The sequence below is a fragment of the Macrotis lagotis genome, chromosome 4 (assembly GCF_037893015.1).
Source record: "Macrotis lagotis isolate mMagLag1 chromosome 4, bilby.v1.9.chrom.fasta, whole genome shotgun sequence".
Taxonomy (NCBI): domain Eukaryota; kingdom Metazoa; phylum Chordata; class Mammalia; order Peramelemorphia; family Peramelidae; genus Macrotis; species Macrotis lagotis.
In genome coordinates this window covers 187254943-187276676 of record NC_133661.1, presented here as the reverse complement: position 1 = coordinate 187276676, position 21734 = coordinate 187254943, and the positions used below count along the sequence as shown (strand labels likewise).

Here is a 21734-nt window from a genome sequence, read left to right as displayed (position 1 = left end):
AAAATTGCTCAAACTCTGTTTCCCCAGGGGTTGATGGCCCCTGGATTATTCTTCCTAGGAGATCACAAAGAGGGAGGGGATGAGAATATGTCTATGATTAGAGGGCAGGAAAAAAATCACTGACTGGACGGCGAGGGTGTTGGCGCCTTTTCTTAGACCGGTGTTCTCGGAGATTGTATTTAGCCAACTGGTACTCATCAAACTGAGCAAATTTGTCAGTCATGGCAGCACGGAGACAGGCAGGCAGAGGAACCAGCTTCCTATCAGGTCCCCCAGCCAGGCTCTGTTGGTAAGAGAAAAGACTGTGAAACGTGAGATAGCCTCAAATTCCACTGCAGAAATTGAGAATAGGGAAAGTGGGTCAAATATGGAGCCAAAAGTGCTGAAGAGAAAATGAACTTGAGGGGTGAAAGGACATCAAGTAAAATAGGAAAAAGGGGGAGGAAGATGGAAAGGCTTTTTTTGAGATGGAAAGAGATAGGCTGTAGATCATTCTAGGAATATCCTCTCTGATGTAGCTTCAATGAAGATAGAAGAGAATTTGTTTTGTAAAGCAGTCAGGACTAGATTGTGGAAAGAGCACCAAATAGGATACAAGGAGATCTGGGTTCTGGCCCTAGCCATACCACTACTTTCCTTGTGACCTTGGGCAGATTACATGTTTCAATCATCCAAGACCATTTATCACATGATGATGTAATACAAAGTACATATAAATACATCAGGTCAGAGATAAAGCCTACGGGATTCTTAAAAAAGAGAAAACTGGGGAAATAGTGGGGGAAAGAAGTAAGATTTTATATTTAGAAGAAACTAAAATATGAATTTATTTCCTTCTATTTTGAGGCAAAGAATCCTGGGTAAAAAGTCAGAAAAGCTTTGACAAACTGTGTAACATTGGGCAAATTGTTCTCTCTGGGTCACAGGCTCTTTATCTGTCAAAATATTATGTCTTCAAGTTCTGAAATGCTAGTCTTAGGGAGATTGGGGGCTTTCCAGCAGAGTAGAACTAATGAGAGATACTAGAAGGGGTGACTGAAGGAAAATAGAGAAAATCTCTCCAAGAAGTCTTACAAAAGAAGAAAAGCATTGATGCAGCTAGTTGGTATAGTGGACAAAGTCCCGGGTCTGTGGTCAGGAAGACCAGAATTCAAATCTGGCCCGGGATATTTTAGTATCTGCATGACTCTGGTCAAGTCACTTAACCTTTCTCTGCCTCAGTTTTCTCAACTGTTAAATCTCAGGGAAGGCTGTGAGGATGAAATGAGATAATATTGGTAGAGAGCTTACTCAATTTCTACTTGACATATTTCCTTTTTTCCTACCTATATATGCAAAAGAACTACTATCCTATCTAAAGAAAGGAGAATAGTAGATTAAAAAAAAAATTCTCAAAAAAAATAAAAAAAAATTCTCTCTGGATATAGACAATAGCTGAGGCAAAGAAGAGAGAGCTCATTGAGAGGGAGGACAAGAATAAAGAGTGAAAGCAAAAGAAGGGTAAGGATGTAATCTTAGACATACCTGGAAAAACTGGGCCACCTGCATCCAGTCAGAAGGGAGCTGGACAATGGCACAAAAGTATCTCCGCACATAGGGACGACAGGCAGGTAGGTAGGTAGCTATGGCGAGGACCATGATGGCCATGCTACGAATGTTGAGCTGCTGTCGTGCATACAGGGATGCCTAGGACACAAAGCGGAAAAGGTCAGATTGGGATATAGATTCCTCCTTTTAGTCATTCCTTCCCAGAATTCTAAAACTCCACTTTGATCTCTCCTCAAAATAGTTTCTTCTAACTCTGACAAACATAGACCAATCACAATCCAAAGGACTCATGCTGAAACACACTATCCAGGTGTTTCAGGTAGAAAAATGATCAGTAGTTTCTAAGTATAAATTGAAGCATATCTTCTTTTCTTTCTTTTTTTTTGTGGGGTGGGGCTCATGACTACTGAAGGAATTTATTTTGCTGACTATACATACTTGGAATGGAGTTTGTTTTTCTTGTTTTCTTATTAGGCAGGAGAGGGAGAGGGGGAATGGAGAGAATTTAGAACTGAAAATAAAAGTAAAAATGGAAAAAATGTAAATTTTAATTTAAAAAAATTAAAATGGCTCCTTTTATTGTCTACAGAATAAAACTGCAATTTGGTATCCTGAGATTCAATGCTCTCTGTAATCTGGACCCAAATAATCTTTTTTTTTCCTTTTTTAAATTTTTTTAGGTTTTTTTTTTCGCAAGGCAAACAGGGTTAAGTGGCTTGCCCAAGGCCACACACCTAGGTAATTATTAAGTGTCTGAGACTGGATTTGAACCCAGGTACTCCTGACTCCAGGGTCGGTGCTTTATCCACTGCGCCACCTAGCCACCCCCCAAATAATCTTTCTAGCCTTATCTTCTCCTTTTCTCTTCTTTTTTTCTCCCAGAGTGATTTAACATTTTTTTTAATTATGACATCTTAATAAATGGCACACCTCTCTCAAGGGGAGAAAGACCTCCTTTTTCCTTCTACAAGTCTAACTGAGCCTCTCAACTAAGGCAGAGCAACCAAAGCTTTGCCAAAGGCTGATGATATTGAGAAAGTATCAAGAGCATTAGTATTTTTTAATTTAAATTTTTTTTTATATATTTTTTTCCAACTACATACAATGGTAGTTTTTAACCATGTTTTGCAAAGTTTTGCGTTTTTCTCCCTCCCTCCTTTTCCTCCTCCCTTTCCCTAAAGAGATCTGAGACAAGCCTTACATTTGAAACCATGCTAAAGATATGTTGATATTGAACATGTTGTAAGAGAAGAATCAGATTCTAAAACATTAGAGATAACAAAATGACATAATGCATAAGACAACTTTTAAAAACAGAAGATAATGGTCTTCATTTAAACTCCACAGTTTCTTCTCTGGATAAGGATGGCATTTTCTATCACAAGTTCCTTAAAATTGCCTTTGATTATTGTACTGTTGAAATGAACAAGTCCAAAATGATTGATCATTATCCCGTGTTGTTAGTGTGCAAAATGTTCTTCCAATTCTGCTCATTTCACTAAGCATCAGTTCATGCAAGTCTTTCCAAGCTTTTCTGAAATCCCATCCCTCATGATTTCTTATAGAAAATAGTGTTCTCAAGGGGCGGCTAGGTGGCGCAGTGAATAAAGCACCAGCCTTGGAGTCAAGAGTATCTGGATTCAAATCCAGTCTCAGACACTTAATAATTACCTAGCTGTGTGGCCTTGGGCAAGCCACTTAACCGCATTTGCCTTACAAAAAAACAAAAACCTAAAGAAAAAGTGTTCTATCACATACACTCTACCCTTTCCTTCTCAAATTAAGATCAACTTATTCTTCAAGGCTAAGTCAAAGTCCCATTTCCTTCATGAAGCCATTGCTGATCACCTCTAGAAGTCTCTCTTATTACCAACTGCTATAGCATTCACTGTCTTATACCACTCATATGACATTTAATAAAAACTGTACCAGTTTGCTTTTTTTTGTAAATTTATTTTATCTCCCTAACTAGATTGAAAAATCCTATGAAGTCAGATCTGGGAGGTTCTCCTTGTATCACTTCAGCACCTAGGATAGTTTCCTAAACATAGACCCTCAATATTTATTGAATGAATGAATATAAACTATATCCTACACTCTTAGCTGCATCCATAATTCTTCTGTTCCCTGAAGACAGTTCACACACTACATAAAAGGTTCCCCAAGGTAAAACTTATCATATGCTAGCAAACTCCAAATCCCCTCACACCAAGTACCTTGAGAATGAACTCGGGCTCTAAAAGGGCAAGATCTGTGCAGAGCTGAAGCAGCAAATTTCGAGTGGGGTCTCCAACTTCCAAAAGGTTTGCCTTGGAGGACAGGGCACAGCAAAGCTTGGTGATTAGCAGCATCTTGTGGGAAAGAAGGAAGAAGACAAAAGATAGAGGTATATCTGGGTTTAGACCTTGGAAAAAACAACCAACTACTACACCCAGACTTACAGATGATACTCCAATCCATTTAAATCTGTGAGGGAATTCAAGGACAAAAAGCTTATTTCTATCACCTACTACTCCATATTGCTCCTCCAGCTCAGTAGAAACAAGCAACCCCAGGTTCCAGTTCCAACCCCATCCTCCTGCTTTCCCTTAACCTTGAAGTCCTTTCACCTTCTTGTTCTGTAAAACCTTGTCCATGTTCTCCAGTTGGGCATCTGAGTCCCTGGAAACAAGCTCCATAGTCAGCTCTTCTGATTCCCTTTCTTTCCACAAGCTTAGGTTATAAAGAGGAATTGCTTCCTCCACTTGCTTGTCCTCCTAGGGAATGAAAGAGGTATAGGTTTTTCACTCACTAACATAGCCTTGAATTGAATTCATGCAGATGGGATAGGGAAAGGGTGCTTGGAGAGACTTCAGCTCACTTCCCTCACCTTCAAACAAACTTTCATCCTTCAAAAATATTGTGACTCTACATATGAATCACCCTGATTTTTTTAAATCTTCTTAATGTCCCTCTTCTATGTCCCTCCCACAGCTGAGGGCACAGCATGGGAGCTCACCTGCCCTTGGTAGTTCCTTTTGAAGTTGTATGATAAATGCCATGATGATAACTTTGGTGAGCTAATTAGGATATCAAGTTCAGACTGCAGTTGTACTATGTCCATAAAAATAGGTAGGAATGTATAATGATATATCCCTGTCTACATACTGCACATTTGTAAGGCTAGCATAGTTAATAGGGCTCCCTGGAAGGAAGGACTACATTCTTCATGAGTCTAGAGCTACAAGTCTGGATAAAGTACTGAGAAATTTCATTTTTCTGAAACAGTGAAAAAGTGTGATGGAGTGATATATGCCCTAAGATGTCATATAACAATAAGACATGGCTAAAAAAGAGCTTAGCCAGGGCAGGGCAGACTGATTTCTTTTTTTTTTCCCCAAAAGGTTATTTATTCTTTAGAAAAACAAACTCCAACATTTTTCTTAGCATCAGGAATCAAAAATACATGAGTAAATCACATAAAAAAATATCCAACTATAGTTTTCAGGAACACGGAATGGGAGAAGGGCAGAGAGATATTTTAGTGGCTTCGACACTACACTAAAAACAAAATTTTCTCAAAGTTTTCAGGATGCTGTTAAGATAGAACATGTTCTAGGACTCCTTGTCTGATTAATTGTTCACATTTCCATTTAGGCAAGAAATGCTGGCTGTTTTTATTCAATAAAACTGAAGTTCCAGCATCAACTTCAAATTCTCCATAGTCTTTTAGATACTGTACCTCAATGTACAGGCTTTTAGGGGGTTTCATATCTTGTGTAATATCTAATCCTTCATCTCCACCCAAACATCTCATGTATATAGCAAGAGACTTTTTATAGCGATTGAACCATTCTATGTTGAAGGCTGGGGCATGGTGAAGCTCATGGAGAAGCTCGAAGATGAGCTTGATGGCTTTCTCGCAGAACATCGCTCAGCACTAAGGCTGGGACAGGTGGCCGGCCACTGCAGCACCTCCGTGCACCCGCTCCGGTCCCGGGCAGGAGTGGCAGACTGATTTCAATGCAATGGTTTTTTTTTTAATATTTATTCAAGACTTTTTTTCTGGTTTCTCTCCATTCCCTCCCTCCCATTCCTACCTTACCCATTGGCCTATATAGTCTTGAAGCAAGGACATTCTATAACTCAAGACAACTTTATTCATTACTCCGGAATACTAGAGAGAAACTTTTCTAATATTATAATAATATGGGAAATTATCCATAGAGATGGACATTTTAATTCATGTTGAATTAATTCACGCTAAAGAGAAATCTCTTTGGATTCATGGAACAATCAGGTTCCATAAAGAAAGATAAAGAACTTTTCCTTATTATGGGACTGTGACACTCAGAACAGTTTGCTTTCCTACAACAATTGAGGATAAGATGACTCCTAGAGTATATGTGGTGAATGTGCTTTCACTATTGCTTTGCAAACTGCTGAGAAAAATGTCACAACATCATAGCAACTGATTTCAGATCATAAAGGTTCAGAGAATGATTTTAGAGGAAGGAGATATTTAGAAGCCTTTCTGTCCAACTTATTTTTACAGATAGGAACACTGAAGTGTTCAGCAGAGAAATGTAGCCATACATTAATCAGCAAGTCAGTCAAAAAACATTCCATATGTGCGATTATGTGCCAGTCACTTTGCTAAGTGATATGGATAATAAATTTATAAGGGAGATTTAAACCAAGGTCTTTCTAACTTCAAGTCCAATATTCTACCCAATACTCTGTACTCTCTGTCTCCCTTAGAATCCAGACCAAAGGGATGTGGACTTTCAGTTTAGGCATACTTGGCACTTGCCAGTTTGCTCTCTTTGCTCTGTGGAATCTCAGGAATATTTCAGGTCTCTAGAGCTCTGTAAAATCTCCACGTGATTCTTGTTTTTCTCAAGGGAGTCAACAGATACACAGAAACAGATAAACACACAAACACACAGAGCTTCAATTATGGCACACTGAAGCATAGAATGCCTAATAAGGATTCTTAGGGTCAAGATTAGCAGCTGGGGCTGTTACCAGAGATTTAGTTGCTTCCAAAGTCTCCCTGTGGTGTGTGGCACAATGATCTAGGGTTCTTCCAAGGCAGGATGATGAAAGGAAGAGTTGGCTCCTACACGCTTCAGGTTCTGAGAGGATGTAGGTAGTGGTGTCCATGAACTTCAGGGAAGGCTTGGTCAGATGAGTAGGTTGGAGGCACTGAAACAAGTGGCTGGATACCTGGGTCAGGATATGGTTCTCCAGAGAGAGAACAGTTGGTTGTTGAGATTGGCAAGTAGAACCCTGAAAGAAGAGAGAGATTCAGTGTATAGATTCTTCTGAATGGTACTGGATAGGGGAAAATCATCCTGTTTTACCCCAGTCATCCTATCAATATTTCAGGAGACAAGCAGGCAGAATCAAATCAGGATATTTTTTGGACTGAGGCCAACTCAGTAGAGATTCTACTAACTAGGAGGGAAAGTAAATAGGAACAAAAGGAGTCTAGGGAAAGAGAAGCTGGGGACATTAAGGAGGGGAAAAATGGAACTGGAAAAGAAAGAGATGTTCACTAAAGGGCAGTTTTCATAGTAACACTCTAAAATTAAGAAAATATTATAAATACCAACAAAAGTCAGCAGGCAGAAATAGAACCAAAAATTCTTTTTTGAAATATTGCAGGGAGTATAAAATACTCAGTAGTCTACTGACAAAAACACATAGGAACAATGTGAATATAATTACAATTATTTATTCAAAACTTTTTTTTAAATTTTGAGTTTCAAATTCTCTCCCTCCCTCCCATTCCTACCTCACCCATTGCCCTATACTGTCTTGAAGCAAGGACACATACTAAAGGCTAATCTATAACTCAGCCAAACTCAGTCAACTTTATTCATTTCTACAGAATACTGGAAAGAAACTTTTCTAATATAATATAGGAAAGTATTCACAGAGATGGACATTTTAATTCACAGGAAATAATTCATACTAAAGAGAAAACTCTTTCGTTTCATGAAACATTTGGGTTCCATAAAGAAAGATCAAAACATTTAGATAAGTAATGACTTGTAGAATAAGCTGAACCAACATAATAAAAATGATGATATTACCTAAATTAATTTATTGATTTATTGCCATACCAATCAGACTACAAGAGTTATTGTATAGAGCTAGAAAAATAAAATTCATGGAGGAAAAAAAGGTTGAGTATATCAAGGGAATCAATGGGGGAAAAAAATGAAAGCAGACAGCCTAGTAGTACCAGATACTCTAACTCTACTACCTAGTGGTAAACATCAAGACAATTTGGTACTAGATAAGAAATATAGTGATCGATGGAACCAATTAGATATATAATAATACAGAAGTAAATTACAGTAATCTAGTACAAACCCAAACAACCAGGTTATTAGGGCAAGAATTTATTATTTGACAAAAAGCTAGGGAAACAGGAAAGCAGTCTAGCAGAAACTAAGCATAGACCACTATCTCACACTGTATACCAAAATAATCTTAAAATGGGTTCATGACAGAAAAACACTATACATCCTAACAGCAACATGGGGGCGATGATCAACCTTGATAGACTCACTCATTCCATCAGTGTAACAATCAGAGACAATTTGGGGCTCTCTGCAATGGAAAATACTATCTGTATCCGGAGAAAAAACTGGAGTTTGAACAAAGACCAAGGACTATTATCTTTAGTTTAGGGAAAAAAAACTGATAACTTATTGTCTGATCTTGCTATCTCTTATACTTTATGGTTCTTCCTTAAGGATATGATTTCTCTTTCATCACATTCAATTTGGATCAATGTATACCATGGAAACAATGTAAAGACTGACAAATTGCCTTCTGTGTGTGGGGGGGAGGTAAGATTAGGGGAAAAATTGTAAAACTCAAAATAGATAAAATCTTTAAAATAAAAAAAAATGGGTTCATGATTTAGACAAAGGTTGATACCGTAAGAAAATTAGGGGACTATGAAAAAAATACCTGTCATAACTAAGGATGAGGGAAGAGTTTATGATCAAAAATAAAGATGATATAAGTAAAATGGATAATTTTGAATACATTAAACTAAAGGGTTTGCATACACATAAAAATAAATGCAGCAAAAAATTAGAAGGAAAGCAAGAGATTGGGTGCGTGTGTGTGATTTTTTTTTTTAGTTTTTACAGGGCAGGAGTTAATTGACTTGCCCAAGGTCACACAGCTAGGAAATTATTATGTGTCTGAGACTGGATTTAAACTCAGGTCCTCCTGATTCCAGGGCCCATACTCTATCCACTGCACCCCTAGCTGCCCCTATTTTTCAGAAGTTTCTTTAGTTTTTACAAGCTATTTAGCCCTTGAGACAGGGGTTGGCTTACTCTATAATCTTCTGGGAAAACAGCAAACATTTAGTCAGAATATGGAAAATTGGAGAGATTTTCAAAAGGGGTAAAAGTAAAAGACAATTTGAAATGGGAGTAGTATCAAAGCTTGGAGGAGGGGCAGCTAGGTGACACAGTGGATAGAGTGCTGGCCCTGGAGTCAGGAGTACCTGAGTTCAAATTCGGCCTCAAGACACTTAATAATTACCTAGCTGTGTGGCCTTGGACAAGCCACTTAACCCCATTGCCTTGTTAAAAAAAAAAAAGCTTGGAGGAGCCTCCCTCCACACCCCCCCCCCAATTCTTATAAACATAGGCTCAGCTATCAGCTATCACTTCAGTATACACAGGGAACACAGGCATAGAATATGGAGGAAGTAATGACTAAGTAGGGAATCTTAGCATAAAGACTAGTCCCTAGGGTTGTTACCTGAGACTTAGATGCTTCTAGAGTCTTCTTAGACCATTTGGAGAAGTGCCCCAGTGTGAAGTCCTGGGCCTTCCAGACTGCCAGCTCTGAGGAGAGGTGGTTTCTGTTATCCATGTCCTTTAGGGAAGTCTCAGTCACATGGGATGTCTGGAGAGGTTGAAGCAAATGGCTTGCCAAGACAGTAGTACTCCGAAGGCTGGATGATTGAGTCAGGATACTGTTCTCCAGAGAGAGAACAGATGGCCGTCCAAAGGGTTCCAAACCTTTTCTCTTCATGATTTTGATCTGACAGGTAGGTACCTGAGTAGAGAAACAGACCTACTGTATAGATCTCCCCAATGGATGGAACTTTTTTTGCTAGCTGTCCTATCTTTTCATAGCATAAAAAAGTAGAACTCAGAAACAGATTTTTTTTCCAAACTGGAAGAATCACAGTGGGGGTTGGGGGGAGGCATGAAAAGGACAAGCAAAGTTGTAATAAAAGGGGTAAGAGTAAAAAGAGTCTAGGGTACAAATAACCAAGAGTTATAAGGAAAAGGGACATTTACTAAAGTTCAGTTTGTGTAAATATTCTAATTAGAATTCAGAAAACTTCTATTGAATCTAAACAATGATCCTGATGAAGTAAATGAACTTCATTAAAGTTCACAGACAGCATCATTCCATGTTCATTCTGGGGATATGAAGACAGATACACTAATTGAGCTCCTGCCTTTATTATTATTATTATTATTATTATTATTATTATTATTATTATTATTATTATTTCATCAGCTAACAGAAAACATAAGAAATGCATTTACCCAAACTGGATTCCTTTTCTGTTTATCCAAACATTTGAAATAGTATTGATGGTTTAAAAATGAGTCATCGAGGCATAGCTGAAATTACTGCTTTTGAAGTCAGAAAAATTTGTTTTCAAATCTCAGGCAGACACTGACTGGATGAAGGATCACAGTTAAGTCACTAAACTTCTCTAATAAAGTGCTTGAAAAGTTTTTGAGGTGAGAAATCTTTTTCAGTCCCGGACCACTTCAAGGAAGCGGTGGGACCTCAATAGATCTGGAATAGGAAAACTATAGGCTCACAGCAATGCTCTCAACCAGGATACAGAGCCTAGGAAAGGCCCAAATTTGCATTGCAGGGCTGCAGCCACCTGGAAGATAATATCGCAGTTCAGAGTTCCTTAGCTCAGCCCTTCCTCAATCAGCCCAGGGGAGGGCAGGCCCAAACAGACCCCTTCAGGCCACGCCCTGTTTTCCAGGGCAAAGTTTGGTTAAGGCCTCCCTGCCCAGAGGGGCCTGATGCCAGGTGCTGTCTCCTTAATCACTTAACCTTTCTTCCTCAGTTTCCTCAATTGTAAAATGGGGATTAAAAACAGCACCTACATCCCAGGGTCGTTATGTTTTAATATTTATAAAGTGCTGGCATATAGTAGGGTTTTTTTTTTGTAGTTTTTCCAAGGCAAACGAGGTTAAGTGGCTTGCCCAAGGCCACACAGCTAGGTAATTATTAAGTGTCTGAGGCCGGACTTGAACGCAGGTCCTCCGGACTCCTTCCACAGGAAGTTTCTCTACTAAACTTAGAAAGTCTCCCCACTAGACACGCGGGTCCCCCACCCCGGCGGGTGACACTAAAACTACTGACATGCGCCCCACTTCTCTAACACTCTCTGGGGCGCTTTCCCACTGACAAGTGCACGATGAGAGCCTGGAAGGGAAGCTTCTGGAAGGAGGAGGGAGAGCATCAGAATACCAACTCTGCCCTGGGCCGGGAGAGAGGGCTCCGGGCGGCCCCCGGGGGTCCGGGCTCCAGGAGACACCATCCCCGGAGCCCGTTCTCCCGGCGGCGGCCCCCTGACCGTCCCAGCGCTCGGCACGGCCGGCCCCTTCCCAGGGCGGCCCCCGGGAGGGAGGAAGGGCGGAGGTGGCTTACCTGGGCTCCAGCCCTCCTCGGAACGGCCGCAGCAGGCGCAGTGCGGGAGGAAGGAATCCCGGCTCGGGAGAGGGGAGGGCGCCGGCATGCGGAAGAAGAAGGGCCGCCGCCAGCCGCGCCCAGCCGGGGCAGAGATGGGACAGCGGGGCCGGGCCGGGCGCCAAAGACGGAGACCCCCCGAGAAAGCGAACCTGGCCCGCAGGGGAGACCCCGACTTGTCGGGCTGGGGCTGGGGAAGAACAGAGCAGGAGGGGCCGAGGGCCGGGCCCTGGATTGGGGGAGGATCGGCAGGCCGGGCCGGGGAGGGCCGGGCCGGGGAGGGCCGGGCCGGGGAGGGCCGGGCCGGGGAGGGCCGGGCCGGGGAGGGCCGGGCCGGGGAGGGCCGGGCCGGGGAGGGCCGGGCCGGGATTTCCTTCTTCTCCTCGGCGCCTGTGCAAGCTGGTTTTAAAGGGCCAGCGACCTTAGGGCTTCGGCCAGGACGGAGCCCGAGCAGTGGCTTTCTGGAACACTTCTCCGGGCTGTCTCCTTTTTGGAGTTTACTGCACACACACACACACACACACACCCCATATATCTGTACACAGATATATAGTAAATGTATATATATATATATATATATATATATATATACAGATATATAGTATATATATACACACAGATATATAGTATATATACAGATATATAATATATATACAGATATATAGTATATATACAGATATATAATATATATACAGATATATAGTATATATATACAGATATATAATATATACAGATATATAGTATATATATATACACAGATATATAGTATATATATACAGATATATAATATATATACAGATATATAGTATATATATAGTATATATATATATATATATATATATATATATATATATGCACGCACAGATTTGTAGTATAGCAGAAGCTAAGGGAAAGAGAGTAAAGGCAGCTGGAAGCCAGTAGCAGCAACAGTGTCTACATAAGCCTCCATGAGAGGATGAGCAGTAAGGGGCAGGAGAGATTATTTGGGGGGAATCACATTCCCCCAGAGTGTATTATACTGCCATCCTGAAAAAAGAATAATCAAGGGATAAGTAGTAAAGAAGCACACCAGGGGCATGAGAGGTTGTTTGAGGAATCACACCTTCCCACAGTAGGTTGACCTCCCAAAGAAAGGGAAACCACTCAACAGAGGAGTGAGTGAACTTTTAAAGAGGCAAGAAGATGAGGTGACTAGGACAGGAACTCAGAGCGCAGATATGAACTCGGGTCGATGAGTCTTCCTGATTCAGCTTGAGCTCTATCCATTGCACTACCCACTTACCCCAGTCTGATGTAGTTTCGCTTAAAAAATGTTTGCTGGATTGAATTGGTTAGCAGAAATCATATAGATACCACCAATGGCATTGTTCTGAAGGATTTTAAGATTTATAAAGCACTTCCCTTACAACTGCCCCAGGAGGAAGGATGTACAAGCAATAGTCCCATTTTCTAAATTAGGCTAGTGAATCAGAGAAGTTCAGTGATTTGAATAGAGTTACACTTTGTGATATGATGTTTGTCCTTCCTTTTTGTTTTTTTTTTAAGGTTTTTGCAAGGCAGTGGGGTTAAGTGGCTTGCCCAAGGCCACACAGTTAGGTAATTATTAAGTGACTGAGGTCTGATTTGAACTCAGGTCCTCCTGACTCCAGGGCCGGTATTCTATTCACTGCACCACCTAGCCACCCCTGTCCTTCGTTCTTGAAGAGGGCCAGGACATCAGGAGAAGTGATGCCATGACAAGCACTTGAATTGTATTCAAATGAGGGGGTGCTCTGCTAAAGTCACTATACTGACTTAGGAAGATAACCCTGGATGATGACAGGATAGCAGTGGAAAAATGGAAGATTAATCATCTCTGGACCCTTCAAACTCATAAGGTCCTTTTCTAGTCAAAAGCTGGACTTTTGGGGCGGCTAGGTGGAGCAGTGGATAGAGCACTGGCCCAGGAGTCAGGAGTAAATGAGTTCAAATCCAGTCTCAGACACTTAATAATTACCTAGCTGTGTGGCCTTGGGCAAGCCACTTAACCTCACTGCCTTGCAAAAATACAAAAACAAAACAACAACCTAAAAAAAGCTGGACTTTATTTTAGGTTGTTTTTTTTTTACTTCCATTCTCTCCAAACCCCCTCTCCTCCTCAACTGGAAATCTATAGACAATCCCTGAAATATGGCCAAGTTTTTTTTAATCTACTCAAATACAATTCATGATCACTGATATTGTAGGATCCCAGTTGGTTAAAAGCCTGGGATGTAGCTTCTCTCTTTTTTTTAAGGTTTTTTAGATTTTTGCAAGGCAAATGGATTAAGTGACTTGCCCAAGGCCACACAGCTAGGCAATTATTGTCTGAGGCTGGATTTGAAATCAGGTCCTCCTCTATCCAATGCAAGTACTCCTGACTCCAGGGCTGGTGCTCTGTCCAATGCACCACCTAGCCATCCTGAGATGTAGATTCTTAAACTGTAAAAACTACAATGGTGTATACCCCTTTAAGCAATGAAAGTTATGATGGGAGTTTCCCACCAAAAGTTCCTAGCAGTGAAAACAATGATGTTTCTCTCAATGAATAAAATAAAACAAGATTAATGTAAGCCATAAGAAAGTATATAAATGAATTCAAAAACTTAGTCTAAGACAGGAGTTCATAATCTTTTTTGTGTCAAGGACTCCTTTGAAGTCTGATGAAACCTTTAGAGCCCCTTTTTAAATGAAGTTTTTAAATAATCAAAGGAAATACTATATTCAGTTAGAACATATTTTCCCTAGGTTCATGAATTCTATGAAGTCTATCAATGTCCCTGGACAGATTAAAATACTTTCTCATTCTTATGGTAGTTTCAGAAATATAGAGTTTGATAGGATGAAGAAACTAAGCCCCAAATATGGGAAGTGAACCTTGGCTAAGAGATGAAACTGGAGAGGAAAAATGTCCAATGAGAAAGGATCCCCAGTAAGAACTCTCCAAAGACTATAAATTTCTGAAGAATTCCTGGAGGAAGCCAACTGGATTTCTCTTCTCTGCCATACCAAACTCTTATTTGATACCCAAGCATTTCTCTAAGCAAGTTTTTCCAACATTGACAGGAAATAATGTCTAGAAAACATGGGAATGCTCCTTGAAGAAGAAAGGAAAAAAGAGTGGACTAATGAGGAAACATTAACAGGATAATTTTTGGCGGGGCGGAGCCAAGATATTGACAAGAAAGGATGGGATCTTGTCTTAGGCACTCTCTCATAAAATTTATAAGCCAAGGACTCTAAATTTTCAAGAGACAGAATCCACAGAGGGACCCAGTGAGGCAGTTCTCCTACTCAAGGTAACCTGGAAAAGAGCAGAAAAGCTCTGCTCCCTGGGGTTGGAGGGGCAGCTTGCCAGAGGAGTGGCCCGCCAGAGCAAAAGAACTTCAGAGGCAGCCCCAGGGCACTGGGAGCAGCAGCTCACAGCCCTGGGGGAGTTTCCTGAGCTATGCCCCGGGGGAGCACCGGGCACAAATTGGGGGAACAGCGGGGTGGGGGTGGGGACCTCTGCCAGAGTGAGCACATGAAGCCCAACCCCACCCCCCCAGCACACAGTGAGCTGCGTGGCCAAGGCAGTCCAGATCCAGGAAATAGAAGCAGGTAGAGCCAGTAAGCAGGAGCCCCCAGGGCATGAGCCCATTGAACCTAGGGAGGGGAGTGAAGAGAGAGAGAGACTGCAGAGCTCTGTCCTCTGCCCCTGGAACAGGACTCTGGGGCTCTGACCACATTCAGATCCTGATCTCAGTCTAGGCCCCCCTATAGAACAGCAGGGTCCCCCCCCACCTCAGCCCCATGGCAGAAGGGGCCGCATATAGTCATTCACAGACCAGGAGGGAGGACAGAGCCTCACACACTGAGATCCTTGTGGGAGTATCCCAAAAGCTCAGGAAGCACCCCCAAACCAGGCTCAGGCTGGGAAAATGAGCAAGCAGAGAAACAAGAGGAAGACCATTGAGAAATACTTTGCCTATGAACCCAAGAAGGATCAAAATACTCAGTTTGAAGATGAGGAAGCACAAGCTCCTGCATCTAAGGACTCCAAGAAAAACAGAAATTGGGCTCAGGCTATGAGAGAGCGCAAAAAAGACTTTGAAAATCAAATGAGGGAGGCGGCTAGGTGGCATAGTGGATAAAGTACCAGCCTTGGAGTCAGGAGTAGCTGGGTTCAAATCCAGTCTCAGACACTTAATGATTACCTAGTTGTGTAGCCTTGGGCAAGCCACTTAACCCCATCTGCCTTGCAAAAAAAAACCTAAAAAAAAAAAAAGAAAATCAAATGAGGGAGTTAGAAGAAAAACTGGGAAAAGAAATGAGAGAGATGCAGGAAAAACACGAAAATGAAGTCAGCAGCTTAGTCAAGGAAATCCAAAAAAACGCTGAAGAAAATAGAATACTAAAAACCAGCTTAGGCCAAATGGATAAAACAGTTCAAAAAGTTACTGAGGAGAAGAATGCTTTAAAAAGCAAAATTGGGCAGATGGAAAAAGAGATAAGAAAACTCTCTGAGGAGAACAAATCCTTCAGACAAAGAATAGAACTCAGGGAGATTGATGAATTTACTAGAAACCAGGACTCAGTACTTCAAAACCAAAAAAATGAAAAATTAGAAGAAAATGTGAAATATCTCATTGAAAAAACAACTGATATGGAAAACAGACTTAGGAAAGATAATTTAAAAATTACTGGAATACCTGAAAGTCATGATCAGGAAAAGAGCCTTGACATCATTTTCAAAGAATTCCTACAGTAAAATAGAAATGGAGAGAATCCACAGATCCCCTGGAGAAAGAGATCCCAAAAAAACCAACCCCCAAGAATATTATAGCCAAATTCCAGAACTCCCAAGTCAAAGAGAAAATATTACAAGCAGACAGAAGGACACAGTTCAAATATCGTGGAGCTGCAGTCAGGATTACACAGGACTTAGCAGCAACTACAATGGAAGCTCATAGGGCTTGGAACATAATACACCAGAAGGCAAAAGAGCTTAGAATGCAGCCAAGAATCAACTACCCAGCAAGGCTGAATGTCCTGTCCTCTTCCAGGGAAAAAGATGGACTTTCAATGAACCAGGGGAATTTCAAATGTTCCTATTGGAATGGCCAGAGCTGAACAGAAGGTTTGATCTTCAGATACAGGAGTCAGGTGAAGCATGGAGATTGGAGGAGAGGGGGAAAATATAAGGGACTTAATGATGATGAACTGCATGTATTCCTGCATAGAAAAATGACACTGATAATACTCATATGAACCTTCTCAGTTAATAGAGGAGGTAGAAGGAGCTTTTACAGTTGAAACACAGGAGAAAGCTGAATTTGAAGATAAAATATGGCATAAAAATGGAGTCAATAGAAAAAAGGGAAATGTAATGGGAGAAAGAAAAAGGAGAGGGGGAATAGGCCAAGATATCTCATAATAAGATTTTTCTTTATTACAATGAGCTATTGCAATGATATGGAAGGGGGGATGGCAAGGGGGAATGAGGGACTCTTCGCTCTCATCAGAGGTGGTTAGGAGAGGAAACAGCCTATATATATATATATATATATATATATATATATATATATATATATATATATATACTCAATGGGGTATAGGCATCTGGAGTAAGAAGGAGGGGAGGAGGGGACAGGGGGACAGGGGGGATGTGAATGATGGAGGAGAGGATGGACCATAGGGGGAGAGTGGTCAGATATAACACATTTTCTTTTCAACTTCTTGCAAAGGGCTGGGATTGGAGGCCTGTCCAGGACCATAGGGCCAGGTGGATACTGGGCCTAAGGGGTGGTATGGGGGCTCAGGGCCTCTTGGCCCCAGAGTCGGGGATCTGTGCTGTGCCACTCAGCTACCCTACAGCAGAGTCAGAGTGAAAGGAGAGAGAAAATATAGTACATGGTAGTGGAGAAATATGAAAGGAGGGAGTTGCAATCAGCAATTGCAATGGTGGAAAAAATATGGAAGTAACTTTTGTGATGGACTTATCATAAAGAATGTGATCCACTCACGACAGAGTTGTTAGTGTTGGAACAAAGATTCAAGCACATTTTTTATTATTATTATTTTGGGGGGGGTGCAGGGCAAATGGGGCTGTGTGGCCTGCCTGGGGCCACATAGCAGGGTGATCATTGGGTGTCTGAGGCCAGATTTGGACCAGGGTGCTCCTGGCTCAAGGGCCAATGTTCTGTCCACCACCCAACCACCCCTACTATTATTACTATTTTGTTTTATTTTGGCTCTTTTTTAAATTTTTTTTTTTGCAGGGCAGTAGGGTTTGGGTGGCTTGCATGTCACACAGCTGGGTGAATGTTAGGTATACAGGGCCAGATGTGGGCTCAGGTGCTCATGGCTCCAGGGCTGGTGCTCTATCCATTGTGCTACCTGGCCATACCTACAATTTTTACTATTATTTTTCTTTTAAATTTAATTTTTTTCTCCCCTTTATCGCTCAAGCGAGTCTATATTTATGGAGGGGAGAGCATTTTGTTTACTCTTAAATAAGAATATTTTATTAATGTATAAAAAAATTTGTACAAAATGAGAATAAATATTAAATTAAAAAATTAAATAAATAAATAAATAAAAAGGATAATTTTTGTTGAAGGACAAAATTCCATTTTTCCCCAGAATAGACTCCATTACTGACTCCCCCTTGTATCATTGCCAGTCCTTTCCTATTGGAAGTGCCAAGTACAACCATAGACCTTGGAACAGAAAATTGACAAGAACTTTGGGAAGATTTAAACTTATATTATCCACATCTACAGCAAGGATTCTGAAACTTAGTATTATGCCCACACTTCTCTAATTTCTGCTTCTGGCTTCTTTTCTTCTCTACCTTTACTTTGGGGGCAGTATATATTTATGGAGAGTAGTCTCAAAATTATGTAAAAGTACAAAACCCTGGTTCAACTTGAAAGTCAAAGAACTGCCTTTGACTTACCCCCTTGTGAATAAAGGTGATTGATTGTCACAGGATCATACAATTAGAATTGGAAAGGAACTTAGAAGCCATTAAGTCCAAACCACTCATTTTTCAGATGAGAAAAACAGAAACTAAGAGGTTAAATAATTTGTCTAAATCATGTAACTAGTTAAGTGTATAAGTGAGACTGAAATACCTGTGTTTTTTTTACTACAAATCCAAGACTCTATGTAGTCTACCATGCTCTTTAATTAATCAAGCTTACTCCCACAGCCACTAGATCTAGCCAACCCCAAATTCTTTGGGACATTTGGTTTCCAGTTTATCCCATAGTTCAGCTAGCTACAGATAGACGGAAAATTAGACTTCTACCTTGTGTTCTTTGCCATTCTCAATACAAACTGAGACCCATCAGAGTGATAGGTTAAGTGTGGATGCTTTTCATGAAAAGGCTCTGATACTGAAAGTATTAAAAGAAGTCTGGTCTCACCTCCAACTCAACTTCCACTATCACAACTGCCTACCATTTGAAGATCCTGATGATCTGCCTGGGGTCCAAAAGATGCAACAGACAATTTTGTAAAAAACTTTAAATCTTGGTGTTCAAGTATGGCAATCATGTCAGAATATTGGATGTGGGTGGATTTGCCATATGAATCTGACCCACAATAATGAGGAAATGCTCAGCTAAGAAGGTATAACAACTAAGGATTGAGCTGGGGTCTTAAGATAGGGAGGACAAATGACTTAGAGTTGGGTAGTATAGAGGTTAGAACACCAGACCTGGAGGAAGTCCTAGGTTCAAATTTGACTTCAGACACTTATTAGCAATATGACTCTGGTTGCCAAGAAAACCCAAACTGGGGGTCACAAAGAGTTGGACACAATGGAAAACAACTAAAAAATAATATACATTCATTTCCTACCACTCCTACTTTCTCTCACCCAACAAAAAGAAAGGACTCCTATGTTATATGAGCACAATAAAGCAAAATATTTCCATCCTGAAAATGCTTCTTAATAATTAGAGTAATCCCACAGTGAGATTGGCCATTTTACTAGAGAACTTTAAGTCAAGTCCAGATGACTGCTTGTTGGAGTTGTAATCTAGATTCTTATTTAAGTACAGGTGGACTCCATGCCCTCCAGCTCTAAATTCAGGGGCAGTTGGGTGGTGCAGTAGATAAAGTGATACACCTGAAATCAGGAAAATGGGCTTAAATGTGACTTCAAATACTTCCTAGTGGTTTGATCCTAACAGGATCACACAGGTTATTACTCATAATATTTGCCTCAGTGCAGGGGTCCAGCCTCTGTGGGGTCCTTGGAACCTGACAGGAGGGATAGAGTCAGTGAAATGAGTTGAGTCAACATAGGGATTAAAGGCAGGAGCAGGTTGACGGTCTGCTACTCAGATTTATTTTTATAGTCTCAGAATCATGTATCCATCAAGCAAGCAAGCTAAGATCATTTCCTTGGTTACAAAAGTGTACAATTTTCATTATCAATCATATAATTCATATGGTTACAAGTTTGATCATGTAGTGGTTACAAGTTTGATCATGTAGTTCATTTTCATCCCTGCTCAGGCCATGATGACCTCAACCTGTCTGCTATCTAGTTTGTTGCTGAATTGTAAAATTATTAATTCATTTAAAGTTATTAATTAATCAATTCAGTTAATGGAATGTTTTTTATATTTCTGTATATATGTTTTTTGATATGCTCCCTTAACAATCTATAGCGAGGGTGGTTATGTTTGTCCACCCATCTGTTAACTCTTACAATAACCAATTTTCCTTTCAGCCCTTGTTGGTAGAAACCATGGTTTACTGTCACTTTTTTATTTTTTCCTATGAAACTAAGGCTGTTAGAGTTCACTTATCGGTCACCAATACTAAATATTCTTTCACCATCTTTTTCATATATTCCTGTGTATGGTAAGGGGGGTAAAACTGTTAATTTCCCTGGAATTCTATCTAACCCATCTTGTATCTGTTTTCCCTGTATATATTCTGACATCTCCTTGGAATTCCCAATGTTGGGTTTTTCCAGAGATTTCATAATGTTGAAGCATTTTTTATGCCTCAGAGAGAGGCAGTCCTGTTAAATTTGGACAGAGTTTACAATGGGTTTTATTCAGGAAATTTCTCTGGAATCCTTCCTTTATAGTCATTCCACTATTAGGATGAGTAAGTATTGCAATCAATAATAGACCTATAAATATTGGTATGCATGGAATCCATATATCTATATATTGAAGAAGGAAATGCTGTTCCATCAGGAGGTGTGACCACCTTGAGTCTTCTTGCTGAGACTGTGTCAAGCAGCTAAAGAGACCCTGGCTCCCAACATCTCAGTTTTCTCAATTGTAAAATGGGGATGGCACATCCTTCCCAGGACTGTTGTTGTTGTCCATTGTTCTCAAAGAAGACCATGTCCTCAGGGAGGTGATGACATGACAAGCAAGTAAACTGACTTTGAGTGAGGGGGATGCTGTGCTAAGTCAACAGCCTGCCTTTCTCCTCCAGAATCATCTGGGTGCAGTGACCAGATATGGATAAGGATAACTGGAGATGGCCCTTGGATGTTGGGTGGACCCAATCAGATAATAATAGTAAATTGCTTAGCACAGTGCCTGGCCTCTAATAGAGTTTGCCAACAATGTCCATGTGATTTTCTTGGCAAAGGCACTTGTGATTTATCATTTCCTTGTCCAAAGGATTGAGGTAGCAGGTTCAGTGACTTGCCTGGGGTCACAAAGTTAGTACGTGATTTGGTCACTCAGCTACTAAGTGTCTGAGGCCAGATTTGAATTTAGGAAAGTAAGAATTCCTCATTCTAGGCCATGAACTGTGCCACCTGGCTGTCCCTAAAATCTGTTTTCCTCAGGATTTAGTGTACTCCTCTTTTATAGATATTATTTTATTATATCCCCTAAACAACTTTAGTAGATGCCATTTTACATTTTACTCCTTTTACAATTGAAGAAATTGAGCTAAAGTGACTAGCTCAGGGTCAGTATCTTTGAAGTTTATATTATATACGGTTTCAGAGAAGAATATCAGCACATGGACCGCATGTATCTATTGTGTAGGATGTAAGCAAAGACATTCAAATTTGGGGAACCCAAAAAAACAAGCATTCAAATGGACCCCAAGACCTGGGTGAGTTCCAAGCATTCCTTGCAGTCATCCAGTGTCTTTGGGAATATCTCTAAGGTCAGTCAATTTCTAGCAACATTAAGGTTGATTCAAACAATATTGAGAAATAAGGTTTTCAAAAAACATTTAAAAGATTTCTCTTCATGAGCTGTAGCCTAGCTATCATAATAATAGGAAGACTTGTAGAGTAACAGTGAGGGTTTTGTGAGCTTAAATAGCATGAATTTGCAGGGAGTTTAGTTGCCAGGTTTTGTGATTTAGTCTACCCATTCTTAACAGGTTAGTGGAGAAAAAGCACTACTAGCTCCCTTCTTTTCCCCTTCCCTCCC

General features: G+C 40.6%; 2 protein-coding genes across 7 annotated transcripts in view; both read right to left on the bottom strand.

Annotated features, from left to right (window-relative positions):
- TEP1 (telomerase associated protein 1) overlaps window positions 1-11504 on the bottom strand; it is a 51273-nt gene extending 39769 nt beyond the window's left edge. For 4 of the 6 annotated variants that reach the window (XM_074234983.1, XM_074234982.1, XM_074234984.1 and 1 more), the window contains exons 1-7: window positions 11263-11343; window positions 9328-9627; window positions 6556-6819; window positions 4158-4304; window positions 3765-3899; window positions 1525-1686; window positions 125-283 (exon numbers count right to left, since the gene is read on the bottom strand). In XM_074234983.1, the coding sequence (XP_074091084.1) occupies window positions 125-283; window positions 1525-1686; window positions 3765-3899; window positions 4158-4304; window positions 6556-6819; window positions 9328-9603 (1143 nt within the window). In that variant the 5' untranslated portion in view covers window positions 9604-9627; window positions 11263-11343. Of the gene's footprint in view, window positions 1-124; window positions 284-1524; window positions 1687-3764; window positions 3900-4157; window positions 4305-6555; window positions 6820-9327; window positions 9628-11262 lie in introns of all 6 variants that reach the window. The other 2 variants (XM_074234986.1, XM_074234987.1) reach the window with 1 other exon arrangement.
- LOC141521958 (DNA replication complex GINS protein PSF1-like) lies at window positions 4311-6545 on the bottom strand. The gene has a single exon (XM_074234988.1). It carries the CDS (start codon window positions 5456-5458, stop codon window positions 5126-5128), a length of 333 nt encoding a protein of 110 aa, XP_074091089.1. The 5' UTR covers window positions 5459-6545; the 3' UTR covers window positions 4311-5125.
- Window positions 11505-21734: the final 10230 nt, after the last annotated feature.

Excerpts from the sequence above, each read along its gene's own strand:
- LOC141521958 (XM_074234988.1), bottom strand. The coding sequence starts at position 5,458 with ATGTTCTGCGAGAAAGCCATCAAGCTCATCTTCGAGCTTCTCCATGAG.